The sequence below is a fragment of the Aythya ferina genome (genome assembly GCF_964211825.1).
Source record: "Aythya ferina genome assembly, chromosome: 8".
NCBI classification, from domain to species: Eukaryota; Metazoa; Chordata; class Aves; order Anseriformes; family Anatidae; genus Aythya; species Aythya ferina.
The window spans coordinates 24,102,948-24,121,894 of NC_140304.1; the positions used below are offsets into that span (position 1 = coordinate 24,102,948).

Sequence of the window (18,947 nt, forward strand, 5' to 3'; positions counted from 1 at the left end):
ACTTTTTTTCTGAAGACTGAGGCTTTGTGTGTTCATAGCAGGATGAACTATTTTATAGTTATAATGCTCTATTTTATAGCACACATGAAATTATAACAAAACCCCCAAATCTTTCCAAAGCCAGTTAGAACAATGAACTGTTCTAATTCAGTTTCACTTTATGACCAGTTACTGATAATCTGCCCGAGTAAAACAGGCAAGCAAGGGGAAACTGATGTGAGGGAGATTTCTTTATCATTCATCCCAACATGCAACAGGGCGTGTTTTTTATTATAGAAAAAAAATGCATTCAAGATTGAGGTGAGATCAGAGGCAGAAAAAGCACAATAGACAGAGCTGAATTGAGTATACTTTCCAGCCTCACTGAGGTGGGTTTTAGGGGTAGAAGAGGACTTCAAGGAGGACAGTATGGGTTCTTCACCAAGCATCTGACGTTGGCAAAAACACGATCTGTTCTGCAATATCTCAAGGATGTTTTGGCTATTTTCCCTGATAGTCATGTTTCTTTGGCTGTGATAAGTAAATACCTGCTAACATTATACTGTTTGGAGGAGAAAGAGACCCTGGGTATTACTTCTGTCTCCTCTGTATTTCAAATGCACCAATCGGCTCTCTTCTGATCTGCTGTAGTGGATTTGACTCACAGCTGTGTCAGTGGCTGAGCTGGGCCAAACGCACTAACCTAGGTAAACAAATGAGTCTGCTTTCACTTGATTCGTGATCTGAAAACTTTTTTTCACAATTTTCAACACTATTTGGGAGACAAGGAACTACGTAAGCATAATAATTTTAGGCAAGTCTTTTTCAATGAAGTTTGAAATGAGCTGATGTCATTTGTCTGTTCCCGAAACTTCAGTTTTTGCTCAACTGGCAACATTTGCAAATATTTTATATTTTATTTGCAAATATATTTGCAAATGCTTTATGCAGGAATCTGATGCCCATCTACTTTGTCTTTTCCAAGGTCCCTTAATTTTGCTCTTAAAACTTACCCTAGCTGCTTTTTCACAAAGATCATTCTAAATAGGATAGCTGGTTTACCTGAGTATTTTAAGACTGGAATGAAAACGTGCAGTTAAGAGATTTGGGGGAAAGGCTTATTTCCCCCAAGTACTGATCACACTATATCTATCACAGTAATTTCTTTTGCTTCCTTTCCATAGAACGGATGGACGCCGCTGGTCCTTGGCCTCCCTTCCCTCATCAGGATATGGAACAAACACTCCCAGTTCAACAGTTTCAGTAAGTGCCCCAGATTTTTCCAAGCAATTCAGTTTGTACGAACACACCCTAACAAATCAGCTTCTGAGTCTTTACTAAAATATCTGATCTTTCTTCATTGTTTTGCTAACATTATTAAATTTACTAATTATTTTAAAATTATTTTAATTATTGGTTCTGCTGCTTTTTCCTCCATTTCCCAGCTCCTATCATCTTGCACTTTGCCTTTTGCATTGGTGAAATCCCAGTGCAGCACTTGGCTCGACTGATCAGTTGAGAGGCACAATGTGTCAGGACTCTGAGACAGTGCATAATTACTAGCAAGCACTCAGCTTTTTTGTAACTGGGAAATGAAATTCTTGTCTGCTTTCAAGTTCTCAGTGTTAAAACCTGCTAACAGGCTAGCAGAAGGAAAAATTGATAATCCACATCTGTTACTCAACTTCAATAATTTGAATCTCCCAGTGATGCTTTGAATTTCTCACTTGTCATTAGGAAGGTTGGCTGCAGTTTACATGACTTCTTCTGTACTTTGAAAAGGCTAATATGTTGTTAATATCAGGAAGGCACTAACACCATTTTAACCCTTTTATCTCAGATACTTTTTACAGTGAATCTTATTCTTTAGTTCATGCAAAATAGTTGTAGTTATCTACATAACAATCTTAAAAAGAGACTAGAAACACCAAGGCTACCTGTACAGCCTCAGTTTAACAAGCTTTTTTATGTGTTATGGGGTGAGTGTCTTCAACTGTGTGATCAAATATCGTTGCCTCTTTCTATAATACTTCTACTGAGCATTTTGTTTTATACCTACTGTTTAGAGTATGTTCCTAATAATTGTAATACCTGCATTAATTAGGACTCAGTGCTCCATGAGTATTAATCTTACTAAGCAATAAATCTAAATGAGTAATAATCTCACTCTGAATGCAGCATCATTATTTTAATTCTGAGATGTTCTATTAAATTCATCCATAAACTTTTTAGTGCCCCTCAAATGCAATTTTATCTTCACAGTTCCTTGGGACGTGAGTGTTAAAATCATTCTAGATAGGAGAAGAAATTGGACTCAAAATTTTTAGGTATAATTGACATGATTAAAATCTGTTTTTCGCAACATGAATATTGTCTGTATTGTTTCATATGTTCGGACATTCCTGCAGACTCTAGTTTGCACAATTTCGACAACTTGTTATCTTTTGTCCTTCAGGACAGGATTTTTTTATTTCTTGTCTCCTTAGAAAGCAGGTGACATGATTTCTGTCTCCCCATGTAGGAGAAGGGTGTACAGATCGGTAGTCGTGAGAACAGAAAAATGTGGGAGAAAATTTCAATAGCAACACAGGAAAATGGCAGTCCTGGTTTCACTGCCAAGCAATATTATTTATCAAGCACCTGAGAACAGCTTTTGGACCTCTGCTTTTGCCTGTAGAGTCTTAGGTTAAATCTCTATCAGCATAAGCCATGGTTGTGTCCTCATCTGGGTACAAGCACCATGCTATTAAAGCATGGAGCGAGTATTATTACTTTCAGAATGGGTGGCACCAAATAGTCAGATGATCGATAATCACTGTGAGAGCTTCCCAGATGCCTGTGAAGATGACACCTTTGGAGACCAAGCTGCCTGCAGTGTCTAATTCTTTATTTCCTGGTGTGTTGAGTTTTTCAAGAAATTATAGTTTGACCAGACTTGGGGTAGATGTCCATGGAGAGAGCAAAACTAACAAGAGAAATCTGTTGGAAATATCAGTCCTTGTTTTGAAATGGGAACATGAAAGCTACTTTTAGAAAGTCCTCAGCTTTCTGACATAGGAAAGAAAGAATATTCCTGTCTTGTTGTGTTCCCAGAAACAGTGAGATTATTTTGATTGAACCTTTCCAGGAAAAAGAAAATCTTAGACATGTCACATAGAAAACATCACTCCAAATTCTGTAAGTCTTGTAAAGCTGTAAACAGAAAGCAGGACAGTAATGAGAAACATGTGGTGATAGTCCAATGTGGAGCTGAATTCACCTTCCTGTAGGGAATGGATTCAAACCTGTATTCCAAGACTTTTTTTTTTTTTTTCCTAAATGGATGAATCTTTACTCTCTTTTTCTTTTCCTGATCCAGTTTTACACTCTCAGAAAGACATTGAAATGTGCCGTTTAGTAAGTTCCAAAGCAGTCTTGGAGGTATTAAACTTAGGATAGGCTTAGAAATGTAATACTGCTTATTGTCATAGTATTTTTTAGATTAGAATTAATTTGAATTGATCTCAATAACAATTCTGAAGTTGATAAGCAGTATTATTCCTATGTAGACTTTAAAACGGAAGTAAGAAGATGCAAGGGGTTTGTCAGAAGCACACACTGAATTAATGCCATGGGTGAGAACGTAACAGAAATTTGGGCTTCTGTTTGTTGTGATCAGTCCTCTAGATCGGGTTTCTTTTTCAAGCAAGATAGAAGGAAGGCAGTAGACCTTTACATATTTATCCTTCATATAAATCATAAAGACCACATACATCAGGCCAGCACTGAAAAAGCTGAAGACCTTTCAAGTGAGATGTATGTGGAATAGTCAGTTGAATGGGCCTATATACAGTTATTTTTAAGCATCTAGTTTGCTATTAATTTCCTAGATGCAGAGTAAATGTATAGTACTATATTATTAGCTTAATCACTTTTTTTTTTTTTTTAACTGAAGAAGAGTTAGCTAGTTCTACATCTGTAACCAGCAGTGTTAGGCTGCTGTAAATATTGAGTACACTGATGTGATTACATAAAAATCAATAATTCAGAAGTGAATTATTAGTTTTGCTCTTGTGCTTTCTCACTGAAAAGTTGGATGCCTTAAGGTTTCTAGAGAAGCCCTTGGCAGAAGGAAATCGGTTTCTCAGCATGGTCTTTATAGAATCACAGAATGCTTTGGGTTGGAAGGAGCCTTGAAGATCATCTAATTCCAGCCCCCCCTGCCACCTCCCAGTACACCATGTTGCTCAAAGCCCCATCCAGCCAACACTTCCAGAGCTGGGGCATCCACAGCTTCTCTGGGCAACCTGTTCCTCACCACCCTTTCAGTAAAGAACTCCTTCCAAAGTAAAGACTTTCTTCCAAAATTGTTTTTTTCCAAATAATTTATTTCTGAAATTATTTTCAGAGCTGTCCTTAATTATTCCTTGGAATTACAAACTTTACAATCTAATTGTTTTTAAGGAGAGAAAACGGAAGGAGGTTTTTGGTGGGTCATCTATGAGTTGACTAATGCAGCTTCCCCAGTGACTTTGCTGTTGGGAAACGTGTTGTTTTTCTAGAATTTCAGGTTTAATTTTTCTCTTCCAACTCTAGTAACTAATAACTTGATATGTGCTTATTTTCCTAATGTTGCAGTTTTAATTTTGTTTTGAATAAGAGATGCGCTCATAATGCCAGAGCTCGAGTACCTGTTAATGCAGCACTTCATTAGCCAGTGTCTTCAGTACTTCCTGCTCTTCTGCAGGATGGGTGTTATTCAGCACGAATAGGATGTCATCTGACACACACCTTTTCTTTGAAAACTGCTGTGGTTTTTGCATAAGCAGGTGCTTCTTCCCCCTGTTTGTGTAGTGTAAGACAGGTGATCAAAGAAAGCTCTGAAAGCCAAGAAGGGCTTGCATAATTCTGTAATACGGAGAGAAAATCTTTCCTGCCAGATAGGCATAAGCAGAGTGCGCAGCAGAATTGCTGTGGGCAAAGGGCTGTCAATTACTCCGACTCTGTTTTGGCTTCAGTGTGGATTAGACAAGTGTAAGGTGATGCCCCATCTGGGTAATTGTCACCAGGCAGACACTGCTGGATGTGACGTCCCACCATGGTCCTTCTAGACCTGCCCAAAGTTGGAATTTGTGGCTCCCTGTTCCAGCTGAGCTTGGGGATTCCCTAAGGCTTTCAGGCAGGTGCTTTTCTGTGCAATGCAGAGGGAGTGGATCTGGGCTCTTGAAAAAATTACACAGTTATCAAAGGATAAGATCTTTAGGTTTATACATTCTCACATTCAGTTCAGCTCAGTCTTGGCTAGAATTCTCTACAGATAAGATAGTGTTAGGTGATTGGATCTGCAACAATCTGCTTAGTTTTTCTTCAGTTCAAATGTGACTGTAACTCTGTTGGCGAGTTTGGATGCACCTGGTTTAGGTGATCTCAGAATATTTTCTTTACCAGCTGTACAAACATGCAGGACTCAATGAGTAGCCTTGTTAGCGTTTGGCTTTCACTGCTCAGCCACTCTTGTTAGCTTTCTTTTCCAAAAACCATCAACAGCAAGTAAGTCTAGAAAAGCAAACTAGGTGAGTTAAAACTTTGGTCATACATATCATGTGATGCATAATTCCGTATTACTTCTGGTATTAGGATGCTCTGCTTACTAGTTAGAGTGAGGGTCATTGCAGCAAAAGTTCTTCCATTGGAAAAATGTGAACAAATGTTTTCATCAGACTGATAAGAAGCCTCAGAACTTAGGTTAGTATGGTGTTTTTCATAAGGTCCATTGGTGTTATTCAGTGCTGCTCTGGTTATTTAGCACTTCAGAAGATTTAAAATTTGTCCTTACATAATACATTTACTTATTTTTGAAAAATTGAAAGGGATGTTGAAAATAATCACACAAAAAAGTGTGTTCTTTAGTTGACCTACAGCGTTTTCCCCTGGAACATCCAACATTTGATGTTATTCACACTTCCCACAAATCTTATGAGCTCAGGTTTCTTTAGGTTCAAGAATTAAATCTATTTCATGTCTATCATTATCATAGGACACGTCATATAAATTTATTGACTTATTTAAAAATGAATGAGCTGCTTTACTGTTTGTAAAAGGAAACTATTAATCATGCAACTCTACAAAGTCAGCTGCTTTCATTTTATTATTTCCTACCTGGCTAGAAAAGAAGCCTGATGGGTAAAGAAAAGGAGAAATAAAATGGAGATCATGGAGAAATAAAATCCAGACCGTTTACAGTAGCAATTTCAATTGAGAGCCAATAATCAGTAAAAACTCCCGTGTCTACACAGCTCCATAGCATTCTGCATGCCAGTGAAACTCCTGAGCTAAGAGAGCATGAGGGAAAAGGAAAGTTGCTCACCACTCCAGGAACCTCCTTGTCCTTTCCAGAGTAGCACTGTTGTTCATGTGTATTCCTTTCTGTCTCCTAAGAGTAAATTACCTTCGTGATCAAATGTAACAGTTCCAGAATCAGATGTATTGCTTCCCTAGCCTGTTCCCAAAGTTGTCCTGATCTCACCAGCTCTGTCATTGTACACATGGTTTGGCTTAGCCTAAAGAGAACATTAAACAGAGGCACCTGGTCTGATAAGTAGCTTTCTTTTCCGCTGGAGTGTGCAGTGTCTGGCAGAATTCGTTCCTCCTCCATTCATTAGCTGACCCCTATGCATGCGTTTAGTGCATTTCTTTTCTGTATTTTTTTCTGTACTCAGTCATCATGCTCATCTCAGGAGAAGCTGCACCAGCTGCCCTTTCAGCCCACGGCAGATGAACTTCATTTCCTGACAAAGCATTTCAGTACTGAGAGCATCACTGATGAAGAAGGGCGCCATTCTCCAGCCTTGAGACCTCGATCTCGCAGTCTCAGGTGAGCTTCAGGCTATGTTTATTGAATATTTAAGATGTTAGACACAAGTATTGCATTTCCATGTGTGCTTTCAGCTCTAAGAAGATTAAGAAAAGGTTTTTGTTTGTTTGTTTGTTTTTGTTTTTTGTTTTGTTGCATGTTCTTGACTTTACTTTGCTGAGCACTGACTCCACCTCACCTAATCAGAAAGAAATATATATTTTTTATTTTACATTTGACACTAAGGATTTCAATCGCAAAATGGTTAGTGCAGTCTGCTTTTGTATCTCCACCGCAACTCTGTGAAAATGTGATCCAGAAGCATCACAGTCTAAGCCTGTAGGATGTAGATTTCCGTTAGTGAAGTTTCTTCTCAGAATTTTGCTGCAGTCATATAAGGAAGCTATAACAGTCACAGTTAATAACTTTTCCAGCAGTGATTCTGAAAGGGTATGAAAACTGGAGTCGATGAAGTCAAAACCTCAAACAGAATTGCACCCACGAGCAGTTTTGTTATAGCTCTGAAAACATTTCTCCTGCATTAGCAGTTGAATAATTTTTACTGTTTCTTCAGAGAATTGGTTCTTCAAAGATAGCTATCCAGTGGTTACTTCTGCAGTTGACTTTTTTCCATACTTAAAAATAGAAGCAACTAGAACTTAATCTTTCACAGAATTAAAGAAGTTGGAAAGGACCTCTGGAGGTCTGAACCCCTGCTCGGGCGGACTGCCTTAGGACCATGTTCAGGCAGCTTTTGAGTATTCCACAAACTCTCTGGACAAGTTTTGTTCCAGTTTTCTAACAATTATTAAAAAAAAATGATACAAAAACAAATCCACAAGCCATAAGTTTTTTATGTGTTTAGTGCTGGACCAAGTAAATAAAACTCAAGGGATGTCTACCTTCCATAGCATCTACATAACCTTTTGTTATGAAACCAGAAGGATTTATACAAGCAGGGGACAAAGAGGTGAAGTATCCCTTATGCTCCTCATCTGAGAGTATCAGAGGCTGGATATCACTTTTAAATCAATGGGCATGATCCAGAAGCTGTCAGCTGGAAATACTGAATCAGTGTGCCCAGTTCAGGACTTAGACTGGGGTTTGTAATAGAAGGGAAATAGTCCATGAGAAAATGCCTGGTGAGTATTGTGTCATGGCAGAGCTGACCCCTCGTGATTATTCATAACTATTTGTATGTTCTGAACTACAGTGCAGGCTGCATGGTAGTTGCATATGGAACTGCTAAGTGCAGTTACACGGTAATCTACAAGAGCAGGTAAGTACTGTAGGTAGTAGCACACTTAGCCTGCGATCTCTACAAATTGCCATGTAGTAAAAGAGTAGCTACATGATTTGTGCTAAATTGTTCAAGTCTCTGACTGGTAGTCCTACTTCAGTCTTGCTGCTGTCACTCTTAACACTGACTATCGCTGATCAGTGTAGCTGTGGTAGTACTAATTCCTTGTAGATAAAACAGCTCCTATAGGTAGCCAACCCATCACTAAAGTAATTGTTGTCCTAACACAGACATATTGCTGTTGGAATAATGAAGTATAAAGCACTATTCCTGATGCAAGAGTGATGTAAACAAAGACGTGAAGAGCATAATTCTGTTTTTTCTTGTTATTAACTTAAATTATTAACTTTTTAAGAATTTGTCCTCTGTGAGATGATTTAAAAGCAGAGTTATCAGAGTAGGTTTACAGATTGTGACAAGATTAATTCAGCACGTCGTATTGTGATTAATATTTATTTCTTGAACACTTTCTCTAGCTTTCTTGGGTTTTCAGTGTGATAATGGCCAACCTTATTGGTATTCCAAATTTTAGAGTCAAGTAATTTAAATTTTTTAAGCTTACTGTTCCTGATTTGTTTTTCATTTTGCTTATTGCTAGTACTGTGATGCTGTGTGGCTCCAAAGCACCTTTACTGCTACCAAACATCTGTACTGGCCCTTGCACCTCAAAGGAAAATTGCTCCAATTAATTGTATTTTTTTTGTTTGTTTTTGTTTTGGTTTGTTTTTGTTTGGCTTGGTTTTTGAGGGCCTCTGTAACCCCAGATTTTTCTAGAAGTATCAAATCATCCTTTTATGGTCCTAGCTAGACTATTGCCTACATAGAACTTCTGGAAAAAATCTACTTTTTTGAGTAGGAATTTAACATTTTCTAGTATTTAGCTGAAGCCAGGAGACAGTTCTCCCATCCATCTCCAATAGATTCAGCACTCACCTATTAAATGAAAGGCCATATCTTTGATATCTTCTTTTTTTTTGTAGTGTGGCCTTCAAATCCTTCAATTTACTGATCATCAGAGAGATGCCCGGGCTGTGTTCACTTCTTTTAAAACAATCCTGGGCTTTACCTGAAGGAGATATTTTTTTCCAGGAGTAAAATGCACAGAGAGTGTAGATTCTCACACTAAACTTGGCATCATTACTCTTTTTAAGTTAGAGAGATGCTGCCCTCCATCTTTTCCCAGTTCTTTTTACTTGTCATCCTTCAACAGTTGCTAACAAGTGGGAAACATTGGAGATAAAAGTCGGGCTGACTAATAACTCTTTCAAAAGCTGCTTCTGTGCATTCACTCTGCCCCCCAATCTGCCTGTTTTCCTTGATCTCATTTCATATTTCAGGGTAATGATGTCTAGGGAAAAAAGATCGAAGACTGCAGCAGTGAATCTTTATATAGTTGATGAGATCACCCTTAATCAAATGTGCTCTTTCATCAGTTTGCGGGGCAGTGCTGTTTAAATGCAGTCCTCCAACCTGACTTTCAGTGTGTTAGATCCTGCTGCTGAGAATATACAGAGACAGTTCCTAGAAAATGTAAGTTACCGGGAGAAGCTTCTGACAAAAAGTATCCAAGATGGAAACAAATAGGTGTTGCAAAACCACACCGGTGGCCCATACAGTCCATTTTTTGTCTTAAGAATCAATCCTGTAGGTTGTGGAGTTCTCTCATCTCTCAAGCATCAGCTTGAACCACGTAAGTAATCTGCGTGGTTTCAGCACTTGCTGCTGCTGCTTTTTACAGAGTGCCCAACGCCTCAAGCTGCAGAGGAGCAGGTGGTGCTCCTCGCAGAGCAGGGGTTCTCACAGCCACTGATTCACAACAGAAAGATAATAGTTTTATATTCCTAAGACTGAGGCACGTATTTCTTACCCAAATGCATTCTAACTGTGTTAAAGATGATGTTGGCCCATTTGTTTTTTCTCTCAAGACAGTGAGTTTTGTGAACTTGAAGTTGTTCAGAGTGGTGATCAGTTTTAAATTTAACTGGCTTTCACTCTGTATCTTTATGGTCTCCTCTTATGAGGAAAAGTGGGTATTTTTACTTGACCTCTGTACTGCTTTTTACTTTATAGTCTTTTCTGTCTAAAGCAGTTCCAGTGTTTGTTGGCATGCGCAGAAGAAATAATAATAAAAAAGGTTTGGAAAAAAATATGTGTTGGAAAGAGAGCTAGTTGCAGTTCCTGTGTAAAAGTATAGAAAAAAAAATATCATTAGTCCTTGCTTTCAAAGAGCTTGAGATTGAAATGTGTTCTCTTTCCCCTAATTTTCAATCTCACCTACCCATCCCTTACACTCAGAAGGCAGTCCTACTGTAACGAAAGGCTGGTGAAAAACAGTTCTGCAGTACAAAAACAGCTGCAAATAGCATTCGTCCCCAGACAAAGGTAGCTGAAAGCTCAGTGTTTGTAAAATTAATTAAAAAAGAATGAATCAAAAAGTGTGTAAACAGTTTCACCCTTTTGCAAGCTCAGAAATGACTTTTCAAAGTGCTCAAAGAGAAAGGTTCTTACTGCTGTGTTTCATCACTCTCCTGTTCCATAAAAAGACCGATTGCTGTATATTTTACTTTGCCCTGGTTTTCCTTTTTGCTAGCAGCCCTAGAATAACTGCCCAGCATGGACTTCTGTGCTGTTTGGTTTTGGTTATGCAGGAAGAAAGTTTCTTGCAAAAAACACTGAAAAATAAAGTAAAGTTGCATCTTTAACTTTCTGCAGTTTCTTCCTCTGCAGTATAGATTTTCACTCTCAGGAAAACTGTATTTCACAGTTACCATGTGTGTTGGTTAACTTCAGGCTCCAGTGGATGCTTTCTGCTCTACTGAGTTCAGTTCTCTGTTGCTCCTTGGCTCGTCCAGGAACAGGACTAAGCCCCAAGGCCTAATTGCTGTGGTCTGTGTCAGGTGCTGAATCAGATATTTCTGCTCTGAAGTCTGACCAACAGATGGGGATTGGCCACATTTGATTCTGTTTTACCTTCTCTCTCTCTCTCTCTTTTTTTTTTTTTTTCAGGGGGACTTTTCTGGCATCTAATATTAATGTAATTTCTTTGAGGGCAAATATTTATATGTTTAATTTTTTGGGGAAGAGGGAGGCTGGCACTGCTCAGCTTCAGCAAAACACTTATAGTTTCTACTTTATGCAACTTCAGCTCTCTAGTTTTACAATTACTATTTTTTTTTTGTCACTGGAAATGACAAAAGTGTAAGGCCTATGATTTTAATTTTCCTGTGGACATTGGCTTCTGTAATATGGTATACATTCATCCTAATTAAACCTCCATGCGGGGTTAAAGCTGAGAAGAGAACAGAGCTTTTAACTTCTTGGTGTTTTTCTAGTAAATACAGCTGCCACCGTGAAGGAAAAAATACCTATTTATAAACAGCTCAATTTTATTTAGTCGCTGCTAAGCTGGCTTTTTGTGAGATTTAATTTATTAATACACTACTTCTTGAGATAGCTATTAGCTCTTTTCACTTTCTAGTATCAGATAAAGATACCTGAGTTTTGACAAGCTGAAGTCTGGAAGCCTTTGTGGGAGAAAGATGTCACTGGAAGTCTGCTACCACATCATTTCATGAAGTGGAGGGAAGGGGAAGAACAGAGTAGTTTTTCATTTTGCTGTTAAGCTTAAGGGGACAGATATTATTCTTCTAATGTCTGCTCTGCTGAAATGAAAAACTCACTGACAATAATAATTTCTTTGACCTACCCATCTACCAGGAAGAGAGAAGAAGCCTGCTTTTTGTCTTGAAATGTTATGCACGTGCACAGTGTGTGTCCTGTTGTACAGAAAAGAATCTGTTCCTTTGTGAGGCTTGAAATGTTAGACTGGTTTTGTACCGCATAGGATTTTTTTTGTGCTGTGTACATGTGCAAATCTTTTGCATTTGAAAAGCTGTCATGCCAATAAAATGTATTAGATCTCTCTTTTTTTTTTTCTTCCATAAAAGTTCTCTTACATTCTCCATTGGTAGCATGCAGTTATCTGCCCAGTCCTGTTTTTTGTTTGTTTGTTTTTTTTTCGTCTGGTTATGTCTCCAACATGCTACTCAATCAATAATCAGAAGTGCCTGGCAGCCTATAGTTTCCTAGGTGAAAGCTCAACATTTAAAAAATTATGGTGCATTATATTATGGTGCACTCCTTGCTGTAGTCAGCTAGACATTTAATTTGACATGTTACATTGGGTGAACTTTATTTAGAATGACAATTTGAACCTTCATCCTGGGTTTTATTCTCAGTTGCTTGAATGCTCTTTCATTCTAGGTGGTAGAAAATTAAAAATAAAATGAGTAAGAACTGCCAGTGCCTAAGCAGGCTAAGGAATTATAAGAGTTTACTTGCCAGTCAGTAGACTCTTCTACAAAGAAAATAAGAATTGTTTTGTTTCAGAAATGTAAAAAGCAAACAAAAAACCCACCATCAGCCTCAAATCATTTTGGCTGTTCTTAAGGAAATGCTCCAGCTGCTGGCAGGACAGCTCAAGAAGTATGTCTTCCATACAGCTATTAACTTCCTATATTCATACGAATAAAGTGTTTTGGAAGTAAAAGGAAAAAAAAAACACAACATGTTTTGTTGTAGCACTAAGACAGCAAATACTTAAACATGCACAAAATTTAGTAGGACTACTTTAGAGTGAAAATGAAGTATGTATGTGCCTTCATAGTTTTGTAGTCAGTATCACACAGAGAAACAATTCATTACAGAAAAATAAATTCTTCAAGAAATATGTTCACCAAATCTTTAATTCCCAATGAACTGCCAGTAAAAAGATGTCACATGCTTGTACTGGTGGTTTTGGTCTTAGAGAAAAAAGAAGAAGCATAGTTAGCTAGATATGTAGGGAAATGTGCTTCAAAGCATGACTTTTTTATATCACTCTCTAAGCTCCTACCCCTGTTTTCATTATGTCATGCATTCTGTGCAAATATAAATGTAAGTTTCTTTATACAGAAATGTTTTCTTGATCAAAGAGGATATATTATTGTTGAGAAAAACAACCATGAAAATGTGTTTTTACTTGTTATGAGTAGCCACTGAACATCCAAATCAGTTTTTCTCTTGTAACGTGAGTTCAGTGAGACGTTTAGGCTGAAGTGCATTTTCTCAAGCTGGGGGATAAACCTTAATAAAAACAAGACACAATCTAATTCATGGAATTCCAGCGCCAGGCATGAAAAAGAGATTGGTGTTGGCTCTGTGAGCCCCTGAGTTAAATTTTCTCTGAATTGTAAATATATATTCCCAAAAGAATGCTTTTCCTTTAAATAGGTTAGCGGCAAGGTAGTAACTGTAATGCATTCAGAGTTTAAAATGCATTTATTCCATTTAGAGAGATCCATTTCATCTTTCACAAGAAAGTTTAAAATGTTTGAACTGATTCAAAATAAAATTGCATTTTTTATATATAGAAAATATTTTTCACAATATGTGGTGCTCTTAAAATCATGAAGACAATAATCATATAATAGTCCAAATAATTGAAGCTCTTGCTCGTCTTGAATGTTAAAACAACGTAACCAGAAAAATGAGATGCTGTAGGCGATCCTGTAGCTGGGGATTATCTGCATTACCTCACTCCGGCTGTCCTCAGTGGTGGAATGAGTCAGAGCATTGCATACCATCAGATGTGATGAAATGAGATGCAACTCTTCTTTAAAAACCACCCAAACAGTGATATAAATGCAGTTTGTCAAGATTTACTGTCCTTTTTGTGCGTGCGTGTGTGTGCCTTGAAGTTGCTTGCTAACCTATGCATCCATGCATATGCATCCATGGTGTAACATGCCCAAGGGAGTGCAGTTCTCATGAAAGTATTCTGTTCCTACTGCTTGTGGTATTTATATAGAAGATTTAGCAGAATAACACTGTTCGTGCATCCCTACAGTAGCATGGTGTTCTTCAGACAAAGGAAAGTGAGTCTTCTCAAGGTCCTTGTTGCATTTTACTCTGCTCCTTTCCAGCACTAGAGACTCTGGAGGTAATAGGGATTTCTTCCTGTGCAGCTCTGCTGCCATTACCATGGAGGGCAGTAAGAGAACACGGGCAGTGACAGTACCTTTAACGAATGCACTTTTTTTTTTTTAACATGCTTGTGTGTTAGGGCTTGCATTCAGTGGGAATAGGTGGGTTGTCTGCCTGAGTTCTTGTGCAGACAGGAGGGTGAGCAGTTTTCAGATGAGTTAGCTGTCACTTCTGGAGGGCTATGAACTGCCATTGCTTGGTAAGATTTCCTCTGAAGTTCTACATTTAGCCATTGCTGAAGGGAAGTCAAAGGGCTACAGTCAGTGTGGCAGTGACCAGCACTGGATTTTTGAGGGTTTTGATGTGATATTTGTAAATGATGATGTACTTTCTTTTCTCCTCTAGCCCGGGTCGCTCCCCAATTTCCTTTGACAGTGAAATAATAATGATGAATCATGTGTACAAAGAAAGGTTTCCAAAGGTAAGGAATCACTTTTTGAATAATGCATTCAATGAACTCGTGAGAAAGCTCAGAATTTATTTGTGGTACTTACTGAGAAGGATCTCATGTCTTATCTCTGATTTCCAATTGTTTGTTTGTTTGTTTTAAAGCTGAATATTAAAATCTTTGGAATCAAGTTTTGAGAGTTAACATTTCACTGCAATGAACATAGATGTTTGTTTATCCCAGAGCTGTCGATACGGTCATTCCTTTCTGCTTTACCACTAGTAAAAATAGATGTTTCTCTGGTGGCAGGATATTGGGGCTTATACTGAAAGAAATGACGTCTGTCTATTGCTTGGGGCAGTGATTTTCAGATTTCATGGTCTTGCCTACAAATTCTGAGAGCTGCCTTGGATCTTACATCCTTATTCTGGAGACCCAGGGAAGAGTGCAGCCTCAGAACCAAGATATTTTTATAGTCATTTCCATTTGCAAAAAGTGTGTCCTGATTAAATGTTGCTGTTTGTTCTTGTGAACATAATTCTTGCCTATGGTATAATAATTTTATTCTAAGCAAAACACCATTATTGCGTTTTGGACTATTTTCTAAGCCCAGTGCATTTTGGGATTGAGAATATGTTACTTTAGTACCCTACTTGTTTATGTTTAGATTTTGGGATAGTAAAATTTTAAGAATAATTTGTTTATTCTGTACTCTTAGGCCACAGCGCAGATGGAAGAACGGCTGGCTGAGTTTATTGCCTCTAATGCTCCAGAGAATGTGCTGCAATTAGCAGATGGGGTCCTAAGTTTCATCCATCATCAAGTTATTGAACTGGCCAGAGATTGCCTAGATAAATCACGTGAAGGTCTCATTACTTCTCGGTACTTTTATGAGCTGCAGGAGAACTTGGAGAAACTTCTCCAGGATGTAAGTGCACTCTAGAAGTAGAATATATTACTTTGATTGAAACTTGAAACAATGAGGCAGAGCTTTGATTTCAGGAGAGGCAGGATGAATTCCAGAGGAAGGGCAGCAGGTGGGGGTATCAGGAGACCTGAGTCGTTGATCTACCATGGGCGGATTTGAGCAAGTCACTTCACCTGTGTACTTCATTTGTATGAAAGTTAAATATGCATATGAGGAAGTCAAAGGCAGTCTTTGCCATTTATGAAAATTGGGTTCATACACATGAAGGAAATTACTGAACTTTTCTTTCATGTACTTCAAGACTCTGAATGACTTATTAATTACAATAGTGCCTTCAAGGAGTGAAAACACCATAGTTTGTAGTGTTGCTATAAATTTTTCATAAAAGATTTTCTTGAGCTGAACCAATCCAGTTGTGGGGTTGGTTTTTTTTTACTACTTCGATGTGTTTTGTGGTGTTCAAAGCATTTGAAAATACACAAGGGGGCACAATTTTAATGCATGCTCAGTATGCTTCAGCTACTCATTAAAATCACTCTTTTCCTTTAAAATAATATTAACTTCAAAAAATCTCTTAGAATTTATGCTATAGCTGTTGTGAAGAGTCGGTGCTATTACTTATTGCTGGGTCCAGACCTCTATTTGGGAACATCTTCCTAATCCTCTGCTTTGATTTAAGGAGATAGCAAGTTGAAAGTACAGGATTTATAAAGATCACAGGCTCAGATAACAAATATCACTGAGATACCAAAAAACAGAGACCTTGAAATAATTTTTCTGTGATGATTTTTAATCTTTTTAATGAAGATGTATTTACATGTCATTGATCAGCTTTCCAGTATGAATTGCACTAGTTCGTGCACCTCTGCCACTCTTTCTAGGCTTTAGAAAGTGGTAGGTAGATTAAAATACTATGTTAATATACTACTACTGTATTTAAAAGCTTTGTGAAAACTGCAGAATCTTCCTTTGTTTTAACTAAAGTTTTTAGCTACCACATTTATGTGAGTGTGGCTGCAACTTCCCTGATATTTGTTATGCATGGGAAAAAGAAATTGCTCATGTTTGTTCCTGTGGTGCTAAGCCTGAATGAGGAATGATTTTGACAGATCAAGAGAGGAAGAGAATATTTGTCAAGGACCTGCATGGTTGTCTGCCTATGGCATATCAGTAACCACTGCGGATGCATTTCTGTAGTAAAAAATGTGTTTCCTGGTAAAAGTAGAGTTCTTTGGATGCGGTGCGGGAGTTTGACCGTAGCTTCCAGCATACTGGGCTGGAGAAATTGCATCTAGTCAAAGAAATTGTTCAGGATTCATGGTTTTTAAAGAAGGAAAATCTTTCTAGTGTCTGAAAGCATGGCAGCAGAGCCTTTTTGGACAGCATAAGCAGCACGCAGGCACTGCTGCTGGATCCAGGGCTGGCTGGCGCAGGGACTGACAGAGGCACATGAGCACTGCTGCATTTTGCTGAGAAGGCTTGGAGCTGCTGTGGGGGAGCTGGAAGCAGGGTGCAGAGGTTTCCTGCAGCCAGATGAGTGTGTCAGTAGGTCCATGTTGTATCTCCAGCATCTAGAAGCAGGGTATGTGTGCACACCAGCTATGAAATAAGGAATGCAGGCACCTTTGGTCAGTGGTTTGGAAGCTGAAAAGCTTTCACTAGAAGTGGATGTGTATGTTTTGCAAAGCAGCATACATTTCAAGGGGTGCAAAGGGTCTACAGAGTATTTTACAGTGTCTTTTAAAGTATCTTCTGGTAACAGATAGTTTAAGCTTGAAATTCTCCAGCTTCCAGACTTTTCTCCCTCCTTTGTATGTGGACTGTGATTTATTATACTCTAAGAAATTGAGAGAGCAATAGGTTAGGTCTGGCCACTCCACTCAGCCCTCTCAGGCCTGTCTTGTGACCTGAAGAGGTTGATCAGGATCTCAGAGAAGGTGTGGGTCAGGTAAACATGCTTTTTCTCTTCCTCTCCCCTCCCTCAGAACAAGTCCTCAATATACACCTTCTAATTTTTTTTTTGAGGACTCACCTGAAACACCAGATTCTTGGAGTTGAAATTAGAGCATCCCAAGGTTAGGGCAGGATCTTTAGCTCTGATTACCTTCTTAAGGCATCATGCAGAGTAGCACTTTATATAAATAAGACCAATTGGAATCCCCCCCCCCAAAAATAAACCTCTTTCACTTGGGCAGTAGTATGGTCTTTGCAGTAGGATATAAAGTTTCATGCTATATTTTTACAAGATACAGAGAGACTGGGAAGATGGATTATTGGTCAATAAGGAAACGAGCAGCACTGGGTCAGGAACTGGCAGGAATACCCATGAATTTTCATACAGTTTTACTGTGAAATTCACACAGGAATTTCAAACCACAGAAAGAAAAAACTATTTAATATGTTGCAGTTTGAGGCTACTTTATGTTGTAAAAATGTATTCATAAAATAGAGTAATTGGGTATGTAAATAATGAGCTGTTTAAATATACCAAACCAGAGAGCTTTTAAAGTTTTTAGATCCCGGCTTTTGTAATAAAATGCCAACAAATCTCATTAGTTCTGGCAAATGAGATATTTTCTCGTTTGGAGCGTGAAATATTGTCTTTTAGCTAGAGAAATCTATTGCTTATTGCATCACTGAAATGATCCTGAAGTAAAAATGAATTTAATAGATTTTCTTTATTTTGGAAAGCGTGGACTTGGATGCCACACTTCACATTTAAAGAAAAGATACTGAAAAATAACAGAAAATACTTATGAAAAGAAATAGGGCACTTGGTTCTTTATCTGTTACCTTAGGGGTTGGGTTAGAGGATGGAACAGGAGCTCAGGTTCCTTTGAAGTAAAAGGTTATAGGCAGTTGTTTACTTGGCTCCATTGACTAAATGACAAAGACGAGGTAAAACTAGCCAAAAGTTGAATGGCTTTTGCGCAGGTTAAGCCAGTTGGAGGTAAGGAAATGAAGAATTACAGGTGTGTTTCTGTGCATGGAACAAAGGAAAGAGGAGGGAATTAGTATTGTACTATGGTGACTGATACAGCACATTGGAAAATTGATATTCTGATTGGAATTGCTTTCTTAATATGAGCCTGAGCGTAAATTTATTGGTTCTTGGCATTGCAGGTCTATTGTTTTGGTTTCCATCAGTATATTAGCTCAATTACAGTGTTGTGACTTGCATATCCCAGTTATTGGTCCTGCTGAACCCCAGGGGAGGACAGTGATTTTAATTTCATGCCCCAGTAGCTCCAGTTAGTGACGGATGGGTCTTTCAGATATGGGAATCGGTTTGTAAATTACCCGTTGCTACCTCCTGTACATGTGTCACTGGCAATGTGTGGAGGAATGGCATCAGCCTCTACCCACAACCCCATCGCTTCTCCCTCCTCCCCTCTGGAGGCGGGAGGGGGGTGACAACCCTGAAATGACACCAGCAACCTTCAGACAAGCATGTCGTCATTGGGAACTGCTAATTAGGTGGCACACATCATCCCAA

General features: G+C 38.4%; 1 protein-coding gene across 9 annotated transcripts in view; it reads left to right on the plus strand.

Annotated features, from left to right (window-relative positions):
* MAST2 (microtubule associated serine/threonine kinase 2) overlaps positions 1–18,947 on the plus strand; it is a 189,458-nt gene that overhangs the window by 132,948 nt on the left and 37,563 nt on the right. For all 9 annotated transcript variants that reach the window (XM_084528012.1, XM_084528013.1, XM_084528014.1 and 6 more), the window contains 4 exons: positions 1,164–1,242; positions 6,678–6,832; positions 14,481–14,556; positions 15,242–15,451. In XM_084528012.1, coding sequence (XP_084384138.1) covers positions 1,164–1,242; positions 6,678–6,832; positions 14,481–14,556; positions 15,242–15,451 — 520 coding nt within the window. The remainder of the gene's footprint in view (positions 1–1,163; positions 1,243–6,677; positions 6,833–14,480; positions 14,557–15,241; positions 15,452–18,947) is intronic.